General features: G+C 56.3%; 2 protein-coding genes across 2 annotated transcripts; both read right to left on the bottom strand.

Moving 5' to 3' along the window:
• Window positions 1-3,241: 3,241 nt before the first annotated feature.
• On the bottom strand, window positions 3,242-5,592 carry HOXA10 (homeobox A10). Its single transcript, XM_006896114.1, has 2 exons — window positions 4,629-5,592; window positions 3,242-3,516 (listed from the first exon to the last, which is right to left on the bottom strand). The coding sequence occupies exons 1-2, from the start codon at window positions 5,590-5,592 to the stop codon at window positions 3,242-3,244; spliced, it is 1,239 nt and encodes a 412-aa protein (XP_006896176.1).
• An 8,304-nt stretch (window positions 5,593-13,896) lies between these two features.
• On the bottom strand, window positions 13,897-16,282 carry HOXA11 (homeobox A11). Its single transcript, XM_006896115.1, has 2 exons — window positions 15,521-16,282; window positions 13,897-14,129 (listed from the first exon to the last, which is right to left on the bottom strand). The coding sequence occupies exons 1-2, from the start codon at window positions 16,221-16,223 to the stop codon at window positions 13,897-13,899; spliced, it is 936 nt and encodes a 311-aa protein (XP_006896177.1). The 5' UTR covers window positions 16,224-16,282.
• Window positions 16,283-21,011: the final 4,729 nt, after the last annotated feature.

Below are 21,011 nucleotides of genomic sequence, written 5' to 3' on the forward strand. Positions count from 1 at the left end.
TGGCGACCGCGGAGAGCACAAGGCCGCCGCCACCCGGTCGTTGATCGTAACCGAGGCCTTGTCTGCAGGCCTGGCCCACGGGAGCTGTTCCCCAGCGGACCGCATGCACAACTCCATCACGCAGCAAAGGATGAGGACTCCCATCTCCTCCCCTTCCCGGAGCCAGCCAGAGCCCCCGCCACACGCTGATGTGGGGAGAGGAGGAGGCTGAGAGAAAAGGACAAGAATGCAGCAGAGAAAACACGAAGATAAAAGAAAAGTAAGGAGAGAGGAAGTTGCAAAGAAAAGTAAATGGGAGAAAAGAGGAAGGAAGGGGGTTGAAGGGGGAAGAAGGTAAGAAAGAAGAGGCGATTCTTGGGAGCAGAGGCTCAGCGAGAAGGGGGTAGGTGGCTCGGCTGGCTTGGGTCCTAGCCCCTGTCCTCCGGGGGTCTCTTGCTTGGGCCTGGGTCCCCGCTAGCACAGGCATTTTCGCGGAGCTAGCACCCCGGTTTGAAGGGCCATGAGCAGGGTTCCAGGCGCCCAGCCGAGGCCTGGTGAGGGGAAGGCCCAGGATGTAAGCGTGTGCCCCTGACCTTGAATGGCCCGGGGCCCAGAATTCCTACCACGCCCACGGCGTCCGCGGGTGAGCAGCTAACCTGACCGTACCTGCTCCAGGCCGGGTCGGGGTGGGAGGGGGAGGCCGGCCGGCTGGCACAGGGCCGGGAACTGGGAACGACGCAGTGGCTCCTGCGGGGAGAGCCAGCCGAGGTGGCCACAGCAGCCGTGACACTGCGGGGCCTGGATGCTGGGCCCCCAGAGCGGCCCGCGCGCGCACAGACAGATACCTGGAGACGATTTCAACTGAAGTAATGAAGGCAGTGTCGTGCTGTCGAGAGAAAGGTGGATCCCAACAACAGGAAACTACCTAAATCACCGACCAGTTCTGGTGCTGCCCGCGCTGGACTGTCTCGCCCGCCGCCGCCGCCGCCGCCGCCATCGCCGTCGCCGCCAAGGAGAGGAACCCAGAGATCGCGCCGGCCCGGCCCCCTCGCCAACGTGCGCCGCTACCGCTACCGCCACCACGGTGCAGCCCAAAGAGAGAGAAGCCACCAGCCGGGAGAAAGTAAGCCTGGGTGGGCAAAGGAGGGAGGAGAGGCGCGGGAGAGACGGGGAAGGGAGAGGACAAGGCCAGAGCGAGTCGAGCTCCAGCTCTTTGCGCGCTCGATGCCCCAATCATGCGACGCAGAGAACCGGCGGCCCAACAAACACCCCGAAGCGCCCAGACAGCCGGCCGGGCTCCCGGTGTGGCCACGGCCTCCGCGCAGGCTCCCGCCTCTCGCTCTCCCCCTCTCCGCCCGCTGGGGCGCGCGCTCCCGCGCTCCCTCCCCCCACTCCCCGTCGGCGCCCCCCCCCTCCCCGGCGGGCAGGAAACGCGTGGCCCCGCCGAGAACAGCCAGGTGGGGGAGGCCGAGGTGGGGGAGGGGGCGGCCCCCTCGGTTCGGCCCAGGGTCCACCTTCTCTCTTTGCGGATACTAGTGACGCGCGCGCGATGGGCCCGGGCGCGCCACCCGCAGATCCCTAAACTAGGGGTCACCTAGAACCGAGGGACCCCGCAAAATAACCGGCCTCTGCAAGCCTCGTCCAGATTTCTGAAAGCAAGCCTTTGGCTTCCTGTACCTCTGCAGCTCTTTCCTCAACTGAAATCCCTGGTCCAAGACAGCCACAATCCAGATAGACTAGCAAGTCATAAAACGGAACAAAAGCCGACAAACCTTACGGCACCAGGGCTATAGGGCCCAGACAAATTACGACCGTCTAGGTAATATTTAAATAGAGGCCTGTAGTAATTGCAGGGGGCTTGAGCTAGCCCTCCTGTTGTAAAAGTGGTGGACGGGATAAAGTGGAAGGTGAAGAAGTAAAAAAAGAGGTAAAATTAAAAAGCTTCATTCCACAGCTTTTATTCTTCTATAAGAACATAAACATCATCTTTTCCCCCCACGCACAGCAGCATTACAATATTAATTTATTCTGATTTAAGATTAGAATAGAGCTAGAACTAACATTTATAATAACGATAGAATGCATTTGCTTAAAACAAGATTGGCAATTTTTCATAATAATAGACATTTATACAGATTTGTATTTATAGTTTTTCTTTTTCTGCACCTACAGGTTTGACCCTTTATGCATGTAACTTCACAGTATAAAGGAATTTTTTTTCTTAAAAAAAGTCATCTCCCTTTCTCTGGTCTAGTACACTTGCTCCAGACTTCCTCGGCTTCCATGAATTAAAAAAAAAAAAAAAGTTAACAAAAGAAGATTTCACAAGATAGAATTGCGGTGTGCTTGTCCTGTGTTACCAGCGGTGAGGATTGTTTCATGACAAAACCCTCCACTAATCCCACACGTATAAAGGAAACCACCTAAGAGTATTTATCTACAGCCAGAAAGATATGGAAGGTCAAAGATGAGTGAAATAATTTAGTTCAGCAATTAAAGACCTTACAAAAACCAGAAAAAAAGTTTCCTTCTCTCCTGGTTTGGTGTGTTTATTTGTTAAGCTAAGATATCTTATACAATAAGGAAAAGTGAATCTTCCTAATTTTTTCCAAACAGCCAGTCAAACCTTTTGCCAACCTGCATGTCCATGCCTGTAAGCCCTTGTCATTGCCAAAGAAGAAAAGAAGAAGAAAGAGAGGGGTGGTGGGGAAAAAAAGCCAGGGGCCTAAATCTCCTGATTAATCACAAACCAGCACTCAGCTCCCTACCGGTGGGGACCCCTGGCACCATTGACCTCAAGCCAGACACCTCAGCGTCCACAATGCGACCTCGGCCTTCCCTTCCGGCGAGGTTGGCCCTGGTCCGGGCTGGCCAGGAAACCAGCTTGGCCGCAGGACCCGGGCCATTTCGAGCAGTGGAACCCCAAGGCCACAAACTCGGCCCAGTCAGCACTTGACATTTAGGACAATATCTATCTGTATAGGATTATTTCTTTTTTTAGCACGATATGGCTTTTCCCCCAGAAAACGACAAATACACCAGCACCGAGGAGACAAAGGAACGAAGAGTCAGAACGAAGCGGCGCTGCCCAGATGTGGTGGCAGGAGGCATGATGAGGGTGGGAGGGAGAAGTGGGCTCCGGTGCAGGTGCCAGTAACCAGCACAGAGGCCCAAGACACAGGGAGGGGACCCTGGAAGTGGGAAAAAAAAATAAAACAAACCCAACACAACCAAACAAAACCCAGCGTCGTCTGTAGCTTCATCAGGAAAAATTAAAGTTGGCTGTGAGCTCCCGGATCCGGTTTTCTCGGTTCATTTTCTTCAGTTTCATCCTGCGGTTCTGAAACCAGATCTTCACTTGTCTGTCCGTGAGGTGGACGCTGCGGCTGATCTCTAGGCGCCGCTCTCGAGTAAGGTACATGTTGAACAGAAACTCCTTCTCCAGTTCCAGCGTCTGGTGCTTGGTGTAGGGGCAGCGCTTCTTCCGGCCGCTCTTCGCTGTCAGCCAGTTGGCTGCATTTTCACCTTTGGAATTGCCTGCAGTTCAAGAGAATAGAAAGAGGAGAAGGTGAAGTAGTGGCTGCTCCAGGGAGTCCGTCCTGGATGTATCTGCCCTAAGTGGGGGTTGGGGAACGTCACAGAAAGGGGGTAACGCCTGGCAGCAGTTCTCCCAAAAGGCATGTGCCAAATCGCGTGGGCCTCCAGTATGCTCTCACCTCCGGGTGCCCATTTCCCTGCAGTTTCTCCCAAACACCTGTTTTAGCGCAAAGCTAGAAGTGCTTGCAGAATGAACACCCGCGAGGGCAGATTGTGTATCTTGAACTTAACGTCTGCCTTTGCTCCTCAACCCAGGCCAGGCGGACAGGAATTTCCGGCCTCCGGGCCAGGGCGCACGGGCTGCCTTGGGCAGGGAGCGGGAAGCAGGGCTGCGTCTCAGCCGAGCTCGCTGGCTGCCCCGTCCAGTTAGGAGGGGTGGCGTGGTTGTACCAAGAGGGAAGGCACCAGAACCAGATTTGGGATCTAGGACCCGCCTTCCCTGCTCTGCAGGAGTTTGGGGCGCAACCGGGTTGACCCAGAGCTCCAGAGGAAGGGAAATGGCCCCTCTCTGGCTCTCAGCTAAAGCCCAGGCGTCCAGGCCGGATCTGCCCTTTCTTCTCCCCGCAAAAGGATTCCCGCCCCTCCAGCAACTTTGAAAAAAGCTTGGGGGATCGTAAACTCGAACTTCGCCAGTTAATGGACTTATTTATTGGCGCTGGCGGCTGCTTATTTTGGATGCCTTACAAACATCCGCGCTATCTGAGGACGAGCGGCTCTCCCTCCCTCCCCCGCCCCCTGCGCGGGTCGCGCCCCGCAGGCTGGGACAGGACCACCGCTCAGGGGGCTCTGGGTCACAGGGAAGGGGGTTGCCCACGTGTGTCCTCTCGGCCCCCAGCCTGGGGGAGCCCAGGCCAGCGTGGAGGACTCCTCCGCGTGGGGCGCTAAGCCCGACGTGAATTTTTACTGCATCCACACGCCCAAATATTAAAAAGCAAGTTCACAAGGTCAGCCCGCCTGCAGCTCAGGCCAAGGCCGGGCGCCCGGCTCGCAGCCCTCGTCCGGGTCCGCGCGCCCTCCCGCTGCGCCGCTGCCTCCCACGCTCCCTCGCTTACCCAGGGCGTCCTTCTCGGGCGAGGCTTTGCTGCTCTCCGAAGGGGTCGGGGACAGCTCCTCAGCGGCGGAGGACGACGCGTGGGTCTCCTCGTCCCCCTGTGAGCCCCCGCCACCACTGCCACCACAGGCCAGCGTCGGGGGCGGCGGGGACTCGAGGGCTCGTTCCTTCCGCGCTGCGTCGGCCGAGCCCGAGGCCAACGCAGAAGATGGGTCGAAGGCGCGACCCGGGGGCTGCGCTGGGAATGGGCCGGCGCCGAGCTGCTGTGAGCCGCCGCCCCCGCCGCCGCCGTAGCCCTTGGCCGCGCCATAGGCTTGTGAGAGGCGGAAGTAGCCGGGCACTGGCACACCGCTGGAGGCACCCAGGGCGCAGCCATCCGACGGCGGGCCCCGCGGGAAGGAAGCCAGCTCGGCGGCGGCGGCGGCCGAGCCTTTGGGGCATTTGTCAGCCGAGTCGTAGAGGCAGTAGGAGCTCTCCTCTTTGATGTTCTGCGCAAAGGAGCACGCGCTGGCCTGAGCCGGTGGTTGCGCTGGCGGCTGCGGCTGCTGCTGGGGCGGCGGCGCGCCCTCAGGCAGCTCCATCCGGCACGAGCGCGGCGCGTCCAGCCACAGGTCTAAGGGCGCGGGCGTGTAACCGTGCGCCCCGGGACCCAGGCCCCCGCCGCCGCCTCCTCCGCCGCCACCTGGCGACCCTGACTCATTGCGCTTGCTGCCCAGGGCCGGGAAGAGTCCGCAGCTCTGCAGCCCGTAGGGCAGGTCGGCGGCCGGAGGCAGGTAGACCCCACCGTGGCCATAGTAGCCGCCGCCCCCTACGCCGCCTGCGCCGCCGCCGCCGCCGCCCGCCTCGCCTCTGCCGGAGCTGATGAGCGAGTCGACCAAAAAAGAGTTCGCGGCGGGGCTCTCCGAGCATGACATTGTTGTGGGATAATTTGGCGAAGGGAGCAGATAGCCCTTTCTGGCTGACATTTCTTGAGCAAAACATGCTGAATACGATTAGCAATCCCCCCGCACCGCGGCGGGCGCCCGCAGCCAATCCCGAGCCAGAGTCGCCGCGCGACCACTCCCAGTTTGGTTTCGTAGGCGCGGGGCCGCTCTCGGAGGGCGCCCTCCGAGCCCGCGATTGATATAAATATGTAATCTGTATTGATGGGCCCGGAGACGCACGCCGACACCTTGGGCCCAAGGCCTGCAGCAGTGAGGGCTGCCCCAAGGTGAACGGTAGGGGGCTAGCCCCTCGCTCCGCCCCACCCCTACCCGGGCGTGAGCCCCCAGCCAGGGGTCTGTTGGAAGCGTTCTTGGGCCCCCCGCGCAGTTAACAAGTGGCGTGTTTATAGTGCGCACCCGGCGTACCTTGAGGGCCTGTCTCTGTAGCAGATGAGCCTACTCGCCCCCCACGTGTTTAACCGCTAAGGGGACCCTGCTGGGGATTCTCGCTCACGGACCTGGAGGTGGCCCCAAGTCTGGATTCTGAATCACAATGAGGCCGACCTGGTTCCAAGGCCATCAGGACCCCGAAAGTGTCAGGCCTGCAAACAGGAACAGGAGTTGTCTGGTCTCCCCACTCTACATCGTAAAGGGAGTTTCTCCTTAGTAGATGAAAGGGCCCTGGACCCTGAGTCCTGTCCTCTCCTTCCCTCATCAGGTAACCCAGTCAGGGCCTTTGTCTGTGCCTGCTCACCTGGTCAGCCTTCCCTGCAACTCCAATCCGCGGTGGGAAGCGCCTGGAGGAGGCTGGTGGGAAAAACTACCTGCTTCCTGGAGGCCAGAGCCAGGGTCAGGCACCCCGCTGACCCATCTCTCGGGAAGCCACCTAGCTTACAGGCCACTTCAGGGAAGCAAAGCGCTGGTCTTCAGGGTCTTTAACCTGTCCGAAGGGGGATTCAGTGAGAGGCACTTGTGAGGGAGCACTGGCCGGCCACCTCTGTCACACACTTTTCTCCAGCCTTCAGCCTTTAGCCTTGGCATTTGCACCCTCCCGGCGGCTAAGACAAGAACCAGTGTCACCACACTACTGCCTCACGTCCCCTCCCCTTCTCCCTCCTCCCCTCCAAACCCGCGGCTGGGGAGGCCCTGGCTCCCGCGGTGCGTGCGCGCATTTTAACGAGGCCCGCGGTGAGGAAATCCGTTCCCTGTGAGGCCAGGCTGGGCTCCTGGCCCAGATACCCGAGAGCTCAGCGCCCAAACCCTTTGCTCCACGCACCCCCGGCCCTCCTTTCCTTCCAACCTTGCTGGGAGCGGGTGTGGGCGCCCTCTTAGTCAACCGGAAAGGTTCACTGGGTGGGGGGCTAACCCCGAAGTGTGGGCCTCAGCTGAGTCTCAGGAAATGAGACTTTTCCAGGCCGGATCCAGAGGAGCCCCGGAGGTCGCTGTCTTGGCTCCCGCCCGAGACTCTCTTCCCTCCTCGCTCACGCCCTGGGGCCTGTCCGCCGGCCGGCTAATGCCCACAGAGACCGTGGCTGGAATTGCCGATCGCCGTATTCCAGAGGCAGGCAGCTCAAGTCTCCGCGCGGCAGGAGCAGGCCGGGTCAGCCCGGAAGATGCGCCCCACACTCGTTCTAGACCCAGGCGGAAGGAGTGGACCCCTAAAGCGCACAAGAAGGCTGGCGGCGGAGCTCGAGCTGTGGCTCTGGAGTTCCAAGGAACCGCGGGCGCTGCCGAGAGGCCTGCCCCCGCTTGTAGCCCGGAGGCCGCGCCACCTCTGAGCTGCGCTCCGCTAGCCACCTCCAACTCTAAGCCCTAGACCCGAACGAAGATGGGGTCTGCCCACCCGAGCCTGGGGCAAAGAGAAAGAGAAGGGAGAGAGTATCAGAAACAAACAAGAAGGTGGAAGAGAGAAGTGGGGAGAACACAGAGGGCCCCTTCTCCCTAAGCGGACGCGGTGCTGAAGCCTTGCTGCCGAGGGTCAAGTGGGGAGGGGTTGCGCGCGGGGATCATGAACTCGCCTTTTCTGTTTGCTTGGCTCCCGCACACAAGGCCAAGGGAAATCTCAGGTGCCGAGACCCACTAACCTGTCCCGGAAAGGGCGTCGGAGCACCGTCCTAGCCTTTGCCCGATTTTCTAAGCCAGTGCGGCTGGCCGGGACTGCTGCGCTCGGCAGTTTTCCCGAGAAATGCCACGAAGTCGCAGAGTGGGATGAAGGCTTTGCCCCTCAGCACTGCTCATTCCTTTCGGATAGGGTCTGGAGACTGGGAAATGTGTTCCCAGAGTGGCCAGGGTTCTCTGAGGAAAATCAGCCCAAAACTGAGCAGTGGGCCGGCACTAGGGTCCAGGACTTAGGGCCTAGAGCTAAATGTTCTTCTCAGCTAAATGCGAAAACCACCTTTCTAGGCCTCAAGGTTTTCCAACAGACCACTGGAAGAGAAGCTTGAGGTGGTGGGGCTACAAAATTAAAATGGACAGTAATCCAAGCCTGCTTTTCAATGTCTTTTTTTGGAAGTAAATGCCCTGTGAGACAATCGAGGCACCCTTTTACTTCTGTCCTATGAAAAACACACAAACGCACATTCACACAATTTTATCTCTCATTTTCAAGGAATTTTCAGACCTTTCGAAGCCTTCCTTTTGGGGTCCATCTACCTCTGGATTCTCAGTTTAGTCTCCAGTCTACACTGCTTCCAGGTCTTCCCTGAGAAGCGGCCATTGCCAGCCTGGCTGGAAAGGCAAGCCTGGTGCCCGGTAAAGGCAGCACAGGCCTGGGATCCACTTCAGGGAAATTGGCTTTTAGGCTGGGTGGGATTCCAAGCAGGAGGACCACGTTCCAAGGAAGGTACCACTACCATCTTGGCATTGTATGCAATTCTAGAAGGCTGCAAGCTCAGGGTTGGAAGGCCTTGAATGCTTGCTGTGGGCCACGCAGTCTGTGTGGCATTGACACTTGGGTCAACTGGGAAGAGTGGTCAGATGGTTTTCTCCAACTTGACTCTTCCCCACCCAATAACCAAAAGAAAAGAAAAAGTTTGAGCCCCTTTTTCATTAATTGGTGAGGGTGTGTGTATGTGTGTGTGTGTGTTGGGGTGTGTGCCTGGGAGCCAAGGTTTACAGAACCACCCACCACCCTGATTTGAAGAGTGCAGAGGGCAGTGAGAGGCCATCTGTGTGTGGTGTGGATGTGCCTTGCGGTGTGGACTGCGGATAGCCTGGAGTGGCTGGTTCAGGCCTGAGGATATTGAAGCAGCCGAAGCTAAAGTTAAATGGTGCTTTGGTCCCTGCAATGTTTGAGGCCCCAAGACTCCAGCTTCCCCAGACTGCAATGCTGAGGTGTGAGCTTCCTCAATAAAATATTCTCAGTTATCTATTGCCTCCATTTTTCTGAGCCCACCCACCCCACCCCATTAAGAAAAGCCATTTAGTAGCAGCCTGCTTCTGGCCATGCTCCCCCCTTTTGCTCTCCAACCACTGGATTTCTATCCCTCAAATGTCTTAGGCCTAAATCCCTCAGTGCCTGCTGGCTTTAAACAGGCCTGTGCAGTGGTCACACCAGCTGCCCTTAGTTTCTACGTTTTATTTGGCATAGACATTGCCCCATTTCTACCTGGGTGAAAACTAACATTCCTTCATCCCCCACCAACTAGAGCTTCAGAGCGAAATTAAGGCCAGGCCCTTGGAAAAAGCCCTTGGTAAAGATTAAGCGGCAGTATGCCGCTAGCAAATTCCTTTTTCTGAGCGGGCCCTTGCAAAGGATGAGAAAGAATAAACTGTTATTAAAGGAAAGAAGATTTTTTTTTTAAATCCTAGGCTCTGGAGGTTGAGATAACCAGTAAACAGCTTGTATCTGGAGACCGTTCTCAACGCTTTCAAGGCTCCGGGTAGAGGGAAAACTAAACACTTTCAACATATCCGGCTTTAACAACAACAACAACAAAAAAAATCCAGGGCTTCTATGTTTCACCCAGCAGCATTTGCAGATGGTTACACAGTTTTTCCCTAAGCAATGATGTTCTTTTCCTGTTCGGTTCTCAGAACACCCATGTTTCTAGGGAAATTTGATTTGTCTGCTTGCTCTTATTTGCGATCTAGTCCTAAACAAGCCAGTTAATTTTTTTCCTCCTAAATCAAACCACTGAACCTGCCCTTTCCTCGATGGAGGTGATAGGGTACCTTTTAATGTGCTCTCTGAATTGCAATATCCTTGGTCCAGTTTACATTAAACCAGCGCTGCTGGCCTTGAAACTGGAGACAGTTGTCTGGATTTTAGGAAGGCCCAGGCTGCAGAGCAGTGGACCAGGCGGGCCCCCACTTTTCCTGACGCTGCCCCATCTTGTATCTTGGTACAGTACATGGGTAAACAAAGACTAGTGGCTTCTGATAGGCAACATTTTTATGCACACACACACACACACACAGAGACAGCACTGCACATCGAGTATTTGGGGGGGGGACTATTTCGGTGAAGGAATAGAAAATTAGGATACAAATTGAACGTGGAAGAAAGAAAACCCAGGTCCCCAAACAGAGGCGAATTATGACTATTAAGAATTTGGTTTGTGAGAAGACTGAGAGAGATTGCTCAATAGGAGATTACGCGCGGCGAACGCTTTGAAAATTCATGGGTTCTATGCCAACAGTGGCTTCTCTATCAAAATATAAATATGCCTTCTTGGAATTAGCCTTCTCAGAAGAAAACTTCCCCTCATGGAATCCAACAGATCTAGGAATGGCACCTCACCTCGTCCCAGTCCTGTCGCCTCTTCCATCTCTGGCCTGGGCACTGTTGGCCTTTCGGGTCATTGTTTCGAGCAGAACTTTCTATTTTTCCCAGTCCCACCAGCTCCTTCTCTCTTCCCCCCCCCCCTTTCGCCTACAAATTCCTTTCCCCAACACAACCAGGATTCCTTTACCTGGACCTCCCCCCAACCTAGGCCCATTCCATTTTTAATGATTTCTACAAAGTCAAAAGATCACCTTAGGATGACAGAGGGGGTCAGGGATCTAAAATGGTCAACTTTTCCACTTAGGCCTCCTCCTTCCCTCCTCATTTCCACCCTTAGAAGCTATGAGAGAAGGGGGGCCCTACCGCCTACTGCGTCACCTCCAAACTCAGCCTTGTCTCCAGGTCCTACTGGGCCATCGGCCATCTCCACACACACACACCCGCCCCAATCAGACCGAAATGACTAAACTTGTAGCCTCTTACCTTGACACATTTCAGAAATCTCTGCCAACGACAGCTGGCTGCTCTGCACCAGGATGGACTCCCGCTAGGCCTAGAGAAGTCACGGTGCTTTAAAGGACCACACCCGCCACTTCTGGAGGGTGAACCCCTCTCTTTTTTTAATTACAATACGAAGTGGAGCAGGACAACTGAAATAATGTAACGTGCTGCTCTTAGTATCAGAAACGAACAAAGGCCAAGAATCGCGTTGGGGTTCCTGGCTCCCCGGCGGCTTTGACATTGATCGGAAGCGCGCCATCTCGTGGCGGCTGCGCGCCTAGGCGCGGGGAGCTCGGCGCCGCAGCCGGGAGCAGAGTGCTGCGCGCACCGCCGGCCAAAGCGCGCCACCGTGCCGGCTCGCCCGATCCACAGAGCATTTTTACATCTAAGAAATCGCTGCAAAACCCCGGCCGGGTTTATAACGGCGCATTCCAAATATGCAAATTGGCCGGCCCCGGACGGGTTTACGACCACATTGTCACAGCCATCGGAGGATGGGTTTTTATTGGGCTCGGAAATCAAACTGGCGCCCTCTCACCGCCCGCCCGCCCGAGAGCAGTCCTCCTGGCTAGACTCTCTCTAGCAACTTACGAGACTTTGGTTAATCTTTAACCATCCCAAAGGAAGTCTTTCCCTAAATCCGGGTCTTCCCTGCCCACTCCCTCCCTCCCCCCACGGAGGGCTCTTGTTTGGTCTCTGTGTGCCTGTCTGTCAACCTAGACATTCATGGCAGGGTCTGTCCCACTCCCCTTTCAACTCGATTTTCCTAGTCTTGCCAGTTAGACAAACACACAAACAAATAAACAGAGTGGAGCCTGGGGTCTGGGGCCTCCCTCCAAATGTGGCCCTCTCTGGTCGCCGCCTGGGTGGCTGGCGAGAGGATGGGGTTGGGTGGGCAACAAAAGGCTCTGGCCTTTCCGCCCTGCCCCTCAAGGTTATGGGTGATGTCCAAATTTAAGGCAGAAGTTCAAAGGCAGCAAACAAAGAGGAGAGCGGCATCTTTCTTTCCCCAAAGGGAGAGGGCAGCCTCAGCTGGGAACTGGGGAGTAGGTGCTCCTGAAAGCCTGCTCAGCCTTGGTGACCAGACCAGTGCCCCTTCAGTTGGAGGGGACCCAAGGACACCCCAGAGAGGGTCCTCTTACTTCAGGCCTGCCAGTCCTGAGGTGGGGTGAGCCAGCCCAGCCTGGGGTAAGAGCTATCCTCAGCCTTAAATTCCACGACTTTCTCCCAGGACTATGGTCAGTCTGGGGGTTATGAGAGCCCTCCACTCCCCCAGAGTTACCTTGTCCCAGGGAGCCCTTACTCCCCACAAGGACATGGCCAACTACTTTGGCCTCCTGAGCCTGGCTTCCAGGGGAGTTAAATCTCAGAGGCCTAGTAACTGGTGAGGGGTGCTAAGGGGGGACAGAAGGACAGACATTTGGCAGTAGAAGGTGAGTAGGGATAGGAATGTCACACCAGAACCCGACACCCACCCAAGTTTCCACTGCCTTTATTTTCCTTGTGCCCTGTCGCCTGTGTGCATACTATGACATACAGGGTGGGAGAGAGCAGGAGACAGACCGACACTCCTACTACAGATAGCGTCAGCCATAAGACACTTCTAACACAAGGATATCAAGAGAATTGAGCTGGAGAGTGTGGCTTTTCCAGACAGGTCCCAAGGCCCTAGCAGTCCAATTCTCTCTTGAGCATCTCCCTAAAGCTTTCCAAATGTAAGGAGAGGTTAAAAAGACCATTTCCCAGCCTTGTCCTGCTTCCCTACAGTACCCCAAAAGAAAGCAACTAATGGTTAAAAAAATATTCAAGCAAAATAGGTTATGGTTCCTTTATTTACAAGTCTTTCAACACCATCCCTGTATGAAGCGTACATTCAAATATTCTTAGCAGTGAGTGAGTTCAACCGTGGGACACTGTAAACAGATAGAGCCTTTAAATATTTTCTTCATCATCTTCTTTTTCCTCTACATTGCATCTTTTAAAATTCGCTTTGGTTCCTGCAGGGAAATAGATATATAATATAATATTTATCTTTTAAAATATTATGCAAACCACGTTCGGGCCTTGGGAGGTCGCTGGAACCTTCCAAGCGCAGTTCTGGCTCATGGAGGACAGAGTGCGGCACCGGAACAGGACGTTTAGGGAAGGCATGGGGGGCCTCCCGTAGCGGGGACTGCTGGCCAGGTCCTTGTAGCCCTGTTACCCCACTGCTGGACATTGAGTAAATCCCAAGTTTCAGTTAAATGTGGCAGAGGCTTTGCCAAGCTGCAGGCGTTTCCTGCAGAAAGTGAGCACCGACAGCCGCCCGTGGCACAGCCTCCTGGCTTCCCAATGTCTTCTTTGTGGGGAATGGTCAGCCGTTGGACCCATAGGGCTCGAGGACAGAGTGGCAGGCCAGGACAAGACCCTGGGCTGTTAGGAAGAACAGCCAAGTGGGCTAGAAAAGGTGGCTACCAGCAGCTCCGGCTTACTTTCAATAGTGGATGGCTTGGAGAGCGCCGTCATCACCTGGAATAGCAAACCTTCCCCCACTCCCACCTTAGAGGCTCTGGAACCCTTTCCCACCTCATATCCACCTCTTAGTCCAGTTGCCATTCACATTGGTTTTGGAAAACAGTCTTGATTGCCATTCCTCAGCCCCGTCAAGGAAGCATCGAGGAATTTCCCCCATTCCCCCTGGAGCTCAACTGGGCTCAGAGAGAAGTGCAAAGCTTCCTGAAACAGGGGTCCAGGGGGTGGTGGTTGGTCTCCAGGTGGAGAGTCCTGGGTGGGGGTCAGCCTCTGGGGGGCTTGGCAGGGGGCCCAGTCCCAGGTGGAGGCCACACCCAGCTCCAAACTCCAAGGCTCTAACAGTGAGCCATCAGGGGTCCCAAACCATTCATTCTAGTTGGTTCACAATCTTTCCAATCCAATTATTATTAGGAATCTTAATCAGGAATGAATGCCCAAGCAAGCCCCAGCCTGCCTTCTGTGGGCCTACCTCAGCCTAGGTCTGACCTCTCCTTTGCACATCTCCTCTCTTAAAAAAGTCGCTGTGTGGTTTGACCTTGTCAAGGGCGAAATCTGCATATAATCTCAGTGTAGGAAGCCCCCCACCCCGTCCCAGGTGGCCGAGGACTTTAGAGGAGAGGGTTGGCGGAGTAGTACTGTAAACGGTCTCTGTTAATCTTTTTCTCCTTCATCCTTCTGTTCTGAAACCAGATTTTGACCTGACGATCGGTGAGGTTGAGCATGCGGGATAGCTGCAGGCGCTTCTCTTTGTTGATGTAGACGCTGAAGAAGAATTCCCGCTCCAGCTCACGGATCTGGTACTTGGTGTAGGGGCAGCGCTTTTTTCGGGTGCGTTGGCCACCTGTGGAGGGAGAAAGATGAGGAAGGCGATTCAGATTTGGGAAGTGCGTTCCCAGAGGAGCCCTGACTAAGAGGAAGGCGCAGGGCCCAGGGCTGCACACCGCCCCCCGCCCGCCCGGGCTCTTCAGGTCTCCCCAGGTCCCTGCACTTAGTCTCCTTCTGCAGAAGGAGGCCCAGCCGCAGATGAAAGCCAGCTTCCTGGATAGGCCCCCGGGGAAGCTGCCTCTGCTGCCCCCCAAGCAGGAACCAAGGTTCTAGCAGCAACAGGCGAGTTTGCTCCATCGGAGCCGCTTTCAAAGCAGCCCAGTGGGGGTTGCCGGCTGCCTGCCTCCCCACCAGACTAAACAAACAGCCTCACGCCGAAATTTCACCTTCCAGCACCTGGGCTGCCCATTCCTGGGCAGTAAAGGCTGTTCCAGCCCCTGTCTTTCTGCGCTGGGGACATGACTGCTCAGCCCTGTTAACATCTGGGGCGGCTGCAGGCTCTTTTGTCAGCCTGAGCCCCCGTCCCCTGCTCCTGCCTGCCCTGGCCGGCCTCAGCACTCCTGGCCTTGTGGAGGTGGCGGCCAAGGACCCCTACCCCGGCCTTCCCTGGTCACAGCCTTCCCCACAGCTGTAGGCTCAAGCAGGTCAGGGGCCCTATTTTAGATGTGGTGGGGAAAAGGGGGGAGGCCTGCTGAAGCTGCAGGTAGCTTTAGAGGTGGGAGGAAGCACACAGGACATTTTTAATTTTTTTTTTTTTAAATCCGCTTCTGACAGATTGACTAACAATTGCAACATGTAGTTAGAAAGGAAGGCGGCACGTAATTGCCACCGAGCCGGCGGAAAATAGCTTCCTTTGGACATAAAGGCCAACTTTGGGTTAATTTGTTTCTTTTAATATATTGCTCGAGCTAAGCGGGCTACTTTATCTGTTCAACACGCTCTCGGAGCGCCATCGTTAAACAGCGATGCCTTTGAATCGCGGCCGGCGCTGGGGTCCCGGCGCAACACATGGCTTTTATAAAAACCTGGGCTGACCGCGCTCTCCAAGGCGCGCGGAGCCCGCGCCGGGGGAATATCCAGGCTCCCACCTCGGGCGCGCCCGGCGGATCCGGCTGCCGGCTCCGCGCCGCCGCCGGGAGAAGAGAAAAAAAGGAGCTGGGGTGGGTTTTTTTTGGTTTTTTTTTTTTTTTTTTTCAGGCATGCCTTGGCCGGTGGGTATTTCACGGCCAATTTCAGCACTCGCCACGTGATCCCGCCTTTTATAACAAAGTTTTGTTGGGGGAAACCTAAAGGCCCTTCATAAACCTTATATGCTTATAAAACAGCATATAAAAATTTAACAGCGGTGCTGCGCTAGATTTCCAACTCCCCTTTCATAAAGCGCAAGGGCGCTGCCTTTATACGTACTGGAGCCGCCGGCCTTGTCCTCAGTGTGCCCGGAAGACGACTCGGGGCTGCTGCTGCTCTCGGGGCGCCGCCGCCGCTCCTTCTCCTCCGCCGCCGCCGCCTCCCGGCAGCCGCCGCCGCTGCCGCCGTCCGAACTTGAAGTTGCTGGCGCGCCGCTGGCCGCCGCAGCCGCGGACGTCGCCGCAGCTGCCGGGGGGCCCTTCTCAGCGCTCTTGTCCCCGGGATAGTCGGAGGAGGCGAGGTTTTCCGGGGTGCCGTAGGCCGTCTCGAAAAACTGGTCGAAAGCCTGCGGCAGGACGCCGTTCCTGCCCACGGTGCTATAGAAATTGGACGAGACGGCGGGGGTGGGGTGGTGGTAGACGTTGGCCGAGCTCTTGGCCAGCACGTCGCCAGGCACGCCGGCCGCGCTGGGCGCCTGCAGGCAGTCTCTGTGCACGAGCTCCTCCGCGGAGTAGCAGTGGGCCAGATTGCCGCGGGCGTGCCATTTAGTGGCGGGCTCAATGGCGTACTCTCTGAAGGTCACTTCGCGCACTGGTTGGACCTGGGGCAGGTTGGAGGAGTAGGAGTATGTCATTGGGCGCGAAGACGGGGTCTGGGGCAGAAAAGAAGGGAGGCTGGAGAAATCTGGACCCGAGACGTAGTAAGTACAACTTGGCAAATACATGTTAGAGGAGCAGGGACCACGCTCATCAAAATCCATCATTGGGCTACCTTGGGCTCTCCGCAGTAGCCGAGCTTAACATGATTCTCCACTGCAGCTGCCTCTTTGAAGCGGATCCGTGAAGTAGAAATTTGGAGACGTAAGCTGACGTGGAAATCTATCCCCATCCTTAGCAGGGAGGTGCTGGTCATGTGACCCGATGTTGAAATTGACAAGCTGCGAGCTAGTCGAGGCCTTTTTTTTTCCCTCCCTTTCCTTTCCACCCCCTCCCTCCTTGGCTTCCTTTCTTTGTAGCCACCTCAGGGGAAGCAACAGATCGTCACTCGGTGTTCTCACCGAAAGCACGTAATCGCCGGTGTAACTCATGTTGGCTGGGGGGGGGGTGCCTCCTGGCGCGCGACGAGGCTGGGGTGCGCCCCTATCCCGCTCTCCGGGGCTCAGCTGCCTGGTCCCGGCCCTCAAGTGGCTCCGAGGGCGGTGAGAGAGCTCAACCCCCGCCCCCCTCCCCCGGTGAGGGATGCCCTGGGCTGGGGGTGGTCGAGTGGGAGCCCGCAGTCCCCAGAGCCGAAGCCTCTGGGAATCTCCGGTGTTCTCCCGGAGGCTCGCGTTCTCGCCCCCTCCCATCCGCTTCCGCGGGCTTGCTCAGCGCAGCCCCTCTGCCTCGGACCCCGCTGGACCTCCTTCGGGGCCAGGGTTCACAGCCGTGGATGTGCTGGCCTCGTGGCTTGCCCGATTTGCACGGTGACTTGATTACACGCCCGCATTCATGGTCACTTCCGAAGCGCTTTAGTACCTTCCGTCCCCAAACCGCCAACAACCCAGGCAGCTTCCCCCACGGTTTGCAGGGGATCCGCAGGGCCCGGAAGGGCATTCGTCTCACCCGGGATCCCCTTCTCCCTTCATCCTCGCTGCCATGTTCCTAATTTCCTCCTCCCCTTGGAGCAGCCGCCTCCTTTTTGCTGTCGTTCCCCCCCCCCCCCCCGGGATTTGGAGCCTCTAGGCAGGGCCCAAGGCGCTGGGCTCCACCGCTGCGCACTGGCCCGTCCGCTGCCCGGTCTTCTCGCGCCGAAGACTCTGGAAACCTCGCAGCTGGAGCTACTTTAGAGGCGTTGACATCCGAGGAGCCTTCTCCTGGGTACGCTGCACCTTCTGGGGGGCTCACAGGTTGCTAGAGGAGCTCCAGAGGATGGGGTGGCAGGGGATGAAAACTAGGGAGCCACAGTGCCTGAGACATGGGTAACAAGCCTCCTATCCTTGCTTTGCAAGGCTTGAGAGTGGAAGCCGAGGATGTGCAGGGCAGAAACTCAGAGGACTGAGCCTCCTCTCCTCATCCCTCGGAAGATAAGCATGAGGCCAAAGAAGACAGGTTCCCAAAGACCCCTGAAAAAGATTAGGTTCCCGCAAAAGGTACAGACAGGCGTTGTAGCGTCTAGGATGAGTACAGCTTTACTGGATGACGAAAAGCATGCAAAAATAAGTGAAAAGATGCCCATGGTCCTTCAGGATGGAACGAACCACGGCTGGGAGAAGCCACAGGACACGGAGCAAAGGACAGAACGGGTTGCTGGGAGGGGGCTGGGCCCTGAGACTTCCCCACAACATCTTTTCTCAGAAGTAGCTGGGAGGTTGCTGAAGGAAAGTTGAAAAATGAAAAAGGATAACCTTTCCCTTTTCTCCGTGCAGGAAATAGCAGGAGGTATTTACATATCTTGGGAGAGATTTAGAGTATAAACGCTAAGATCTTTGGTATTTAAGTGTCAACATCGATTTATTTATTTATTGCTGAGCCGAGGGTAACTGACTCAATAACAAATCTGACCGTGAATTGCTGTGGAACAAGAAAGAGTCCAGTGCGTATTTCCCCCCAAATGATGGCCAACAATTGCATTTGAATACCCACTGTAAATAGCAATAATAGGAGGTAATTACAGCAGAATAAACTAATTTATTAACATTAATGTTTATGTGGCTCCCCCCCCCCTTTACAAGGATTGCTTATCGCAAATCAAGCCGCTCAGACACATTGGTTTAATGAACTCTTTATTTGGGATTTGCTGCAAGAACTTTCATGGCCCTTGAATCCTTGGGAGATGAACTTGAGATTATTCATGTACCTTCAGCTTTGACATATTTGCCCATTGTGGCTGGTGCAGATGGCAGCAGGGGTTGGAAGGAGAAGGGCCAGTGGAAAGGAAGATTGTAGAAGAAAGGGGAGCTGAGAAACAGCCCCCCCTCCAAAAAAGGCTGAGAATCAGAGTCACAAGATTGCCCTAGAGTTGGGGCGGTGGGGTGGGGGGGGAAGGATTTTCAGCATCTACCAACCAAAATACTTGTTTCTCTATAGAATCTCCTTCTTAGAGACGGGAGAGGTTTGCAAACAGCAGGATTCAGGCTGTTCCCTGGCTTGACTCTGGTCAATCCCAAAGTGTCTCCCAACAGCCCACCCAGTCCCCACCACCGGACCCTCGAACAAAAGGAATGCGTGAGAGATTTCAGTGGCTGCTCCGTAACAAAGGCGCCACCATGGGGGGGGGGGCGAGCCCCGCCCCTGGGTGAAGACAAACAAATTCTTGCACTTGTATTAGGGGCTTTTAAGACCATAATTGAACCAGGGGCGTCTAGGAGAACCGAAAACAGTGCTAGACAGACCTGCAGTTAGTTTTATAGCAGTTTTGGCAGTCAACTTCAGCTTGTGCCTGAGCAGACGGCCTCGGTGGCCCTGCCGCCAGCGGGGGGGACGCCAGGCGGCCTCCCCAGGCTGTGTGCAGCCCCTCTTCTAATTAGATTGTTTCCCCCTGGTGCCAGGAAGGGGGAGGGGAGTCCCTGCAGAAAGGTATGTATGGGGATGTGCACAGCCTAACTCACACCTCGCGGGTCCTCTTTGGGGGGTCCTGCGGAGAGCTTTCCGACAGGTCTGCATCCCACGGGTGCCTGCAGGAGACAAAGGCTGGTTCCGAGGGAAGGCTGAGGTGAAGGGAATTGCTGCAGGAGTGGCTGGTGGGGGTCTTTCAGGATGCTGTGTGGAGGCGCTGCTCCCAGGGGTTTTTCAGCATCGTAGGGGGGCTAGTGGGGGCGCTGCCGTGAAGGTGAATGAGGGAAAGGCTTTGGATGCCAGGAGAAAAGAAGATGCCTGGAGCGGCTGAATGCTTTTAGCGCAGATCTCCAAAGCCGTACATGTTTCCCGTTTTGCCCGCTTCTGCCTCTTTGACCCAGGATTTACTGAGTTGTGCCTGGAAGGAGATATGCATCCTCCACCCCCCCACCATGTTCCCTGGAGACAAGGATGGGGCGCAGCTCTGAGAACCAGACCAAATCTTGGAGAAGAAAGGGAGGCAGAGCTGCGGGTACTTGAATTTGACTTTGCTCTTTTGCCTAATTGACTTTTCCGCTTTGCAGGAGGCTCAGGAACCCGGCTGAGCGCTTGGAGGATGAACCGAATGGGGCTAAAGCTGTCCCGAAAGGCCAAGTCCAATTCATCTCTTCTGAAGAGGCTGCGGCTGAACGTGCTGTGACATTGGCCTCGGCGGCGACTGGTTGACTGGTTTCCCAAGAGCCGCTCCTTTCTCAGGGGCGCCCACAGAGCGGGGCCACCTCCAGAAAACAGTCTTTGGCGCGGACTTCCTTTTATCATCAGCGCGGAGCCCCACAGCGGCTAATGCAAGAGGCCAAAAATGTTTTGGAGGATGAAAAACAAAGGCAGGAAGTGGCGGCGGCCGGACGGTGCGTGTGTGTCTGTGGAGAAGGGAGGGAGCCCTTGCAATCGCGTCATGTTGTTTTTCCAAACTTGAAGGTCTAGGCGGTCGTGGCGCGGCCGGGCCGTGCTCCGCGCGCGCTGTGTTTGGAGATGGCCACCGGGCGAGCTGGCCGGCGCCCGCTGCTGCCTTGGAAGGCGGAAAAGGCTAACAACGGGATTTGGTTCGCGAAACAGACACAACTCTGCCGGAAGTCTTAGTTTGATTTTGGCCCTCAAGGCGAGGGGGTGGGTGGCAAGAAGACGTGAGCCCTTTCCGGGCTCTCCTCGGTGGCCAGAGCGCGCCCCTGTGTGACATCAGCTTTCCCAGACAGGAGATAGGAATAAAGCGTGGATCTCCGCCGTTGCCCAGCTCTGCCGCCTCCGCTTCTTTTTGCCGCCCGAAGGGGGAGGGCAGCGGTTTGAGGGCGCTGGCGGGCGGTGCCCGAGTAGGGACGACCTAGAGGGGTCCGTGCGCCCAGGTGCATTGTGAAGCCTGGTCCCTGTGGTTGTCTTGTCGCGCAGGGAGTATTTCCAGGACAGTCCTTGAGCGACCTGAACTGCAAGCACCTTCACTTGACTCCTGTGTGAAGTCTGCTCGCTCCACTGGAGGTGGGCAGTGCGCTCCTCCTGTTGCAGGGTTCCAACCCCAACGTGAGGGAGCTCCCTGGGTCTGACTGCTGGCCAGGGCAGCTGCCTCCCGTCTCTGAAATCCAGGAAGCTGAAGTTCCCAGTGTCAGTCCCCCAACTGTAGCACGTCACCCAGCGCTTGATCACCACCATGCTTCCGCTTTAGCGAGTTCAGTCCCTCAGAACCCTGCTCACCACTCAAATCTGCTCTGCCTCTGTTGAGACACTGTCCCTTTCTCCGAAGCCTGTTCTAAGTCCCCTTCTAGGTCAAGGAAGAGCTAAGGTGTCATTCGAGGACATCCAGCACTCAGACGTGGAGGTGGGAGATGCGGGATCCTTCATTCTTGTCCGTAGGTGCTTCTCTTGGGTCCCTGAGCAGGGTCACGTCCCTCTCCTTTGTAATAGTCCTTTATTCCAAGGCCCACTCTAGTCTCCCTCTTCTTTTCTTTCCTTCCACCTCTTTCTCGGGA

This window comes from Elephantulus edwardii, unplaced genomic scaffold, assembly GCF_000299155.1.
Source record: "Elephantulus edwardii isolate Elephantulus edwardi_28Jun2011 unplaced genomic scaffold, EleEdw1.0 scaffold00182, whole genome shotgun sequence".
Lineage (NCBI taxonomy): Eukaryota > Metazoa > Chordata > Mammalia > Macroscelidea > Macroscelididae > Elephantulus > Elephantulus edwardii.

Bases quoted from the DNA above. Each gene is read 5' to 3' on its own strand.
- HOXA11 (XM_006896115.1), bottom strand. From the start codon at position 16,223: ATGATGGATTTTGATGAGCGTGGTCCCTGCTCCTCTAACATGTATTTG. The intron at 14,130-15,520 runs GTACGTATAAAG...CTCCCTCCACAG, and splicing joins GGACAAGGCCGGCGGCTCCA to GTGGCCAACGCACCCGAAAA.
- HOXA10 (XM_006896114.1), bottom strand. From the start codon at position 5,592: ATGTCAGCCAGAAAGGGCTATCTGCTCCCTTCGCCAAATTATCCCACA. The intron at 3,517-4,628 runs GTAAGCGAGGGA...CTTGAACTGCAG, and splicing joins GCCCGAGAAGGACGCCCTGG to GCAATTCCAAAGGTGAAAAT.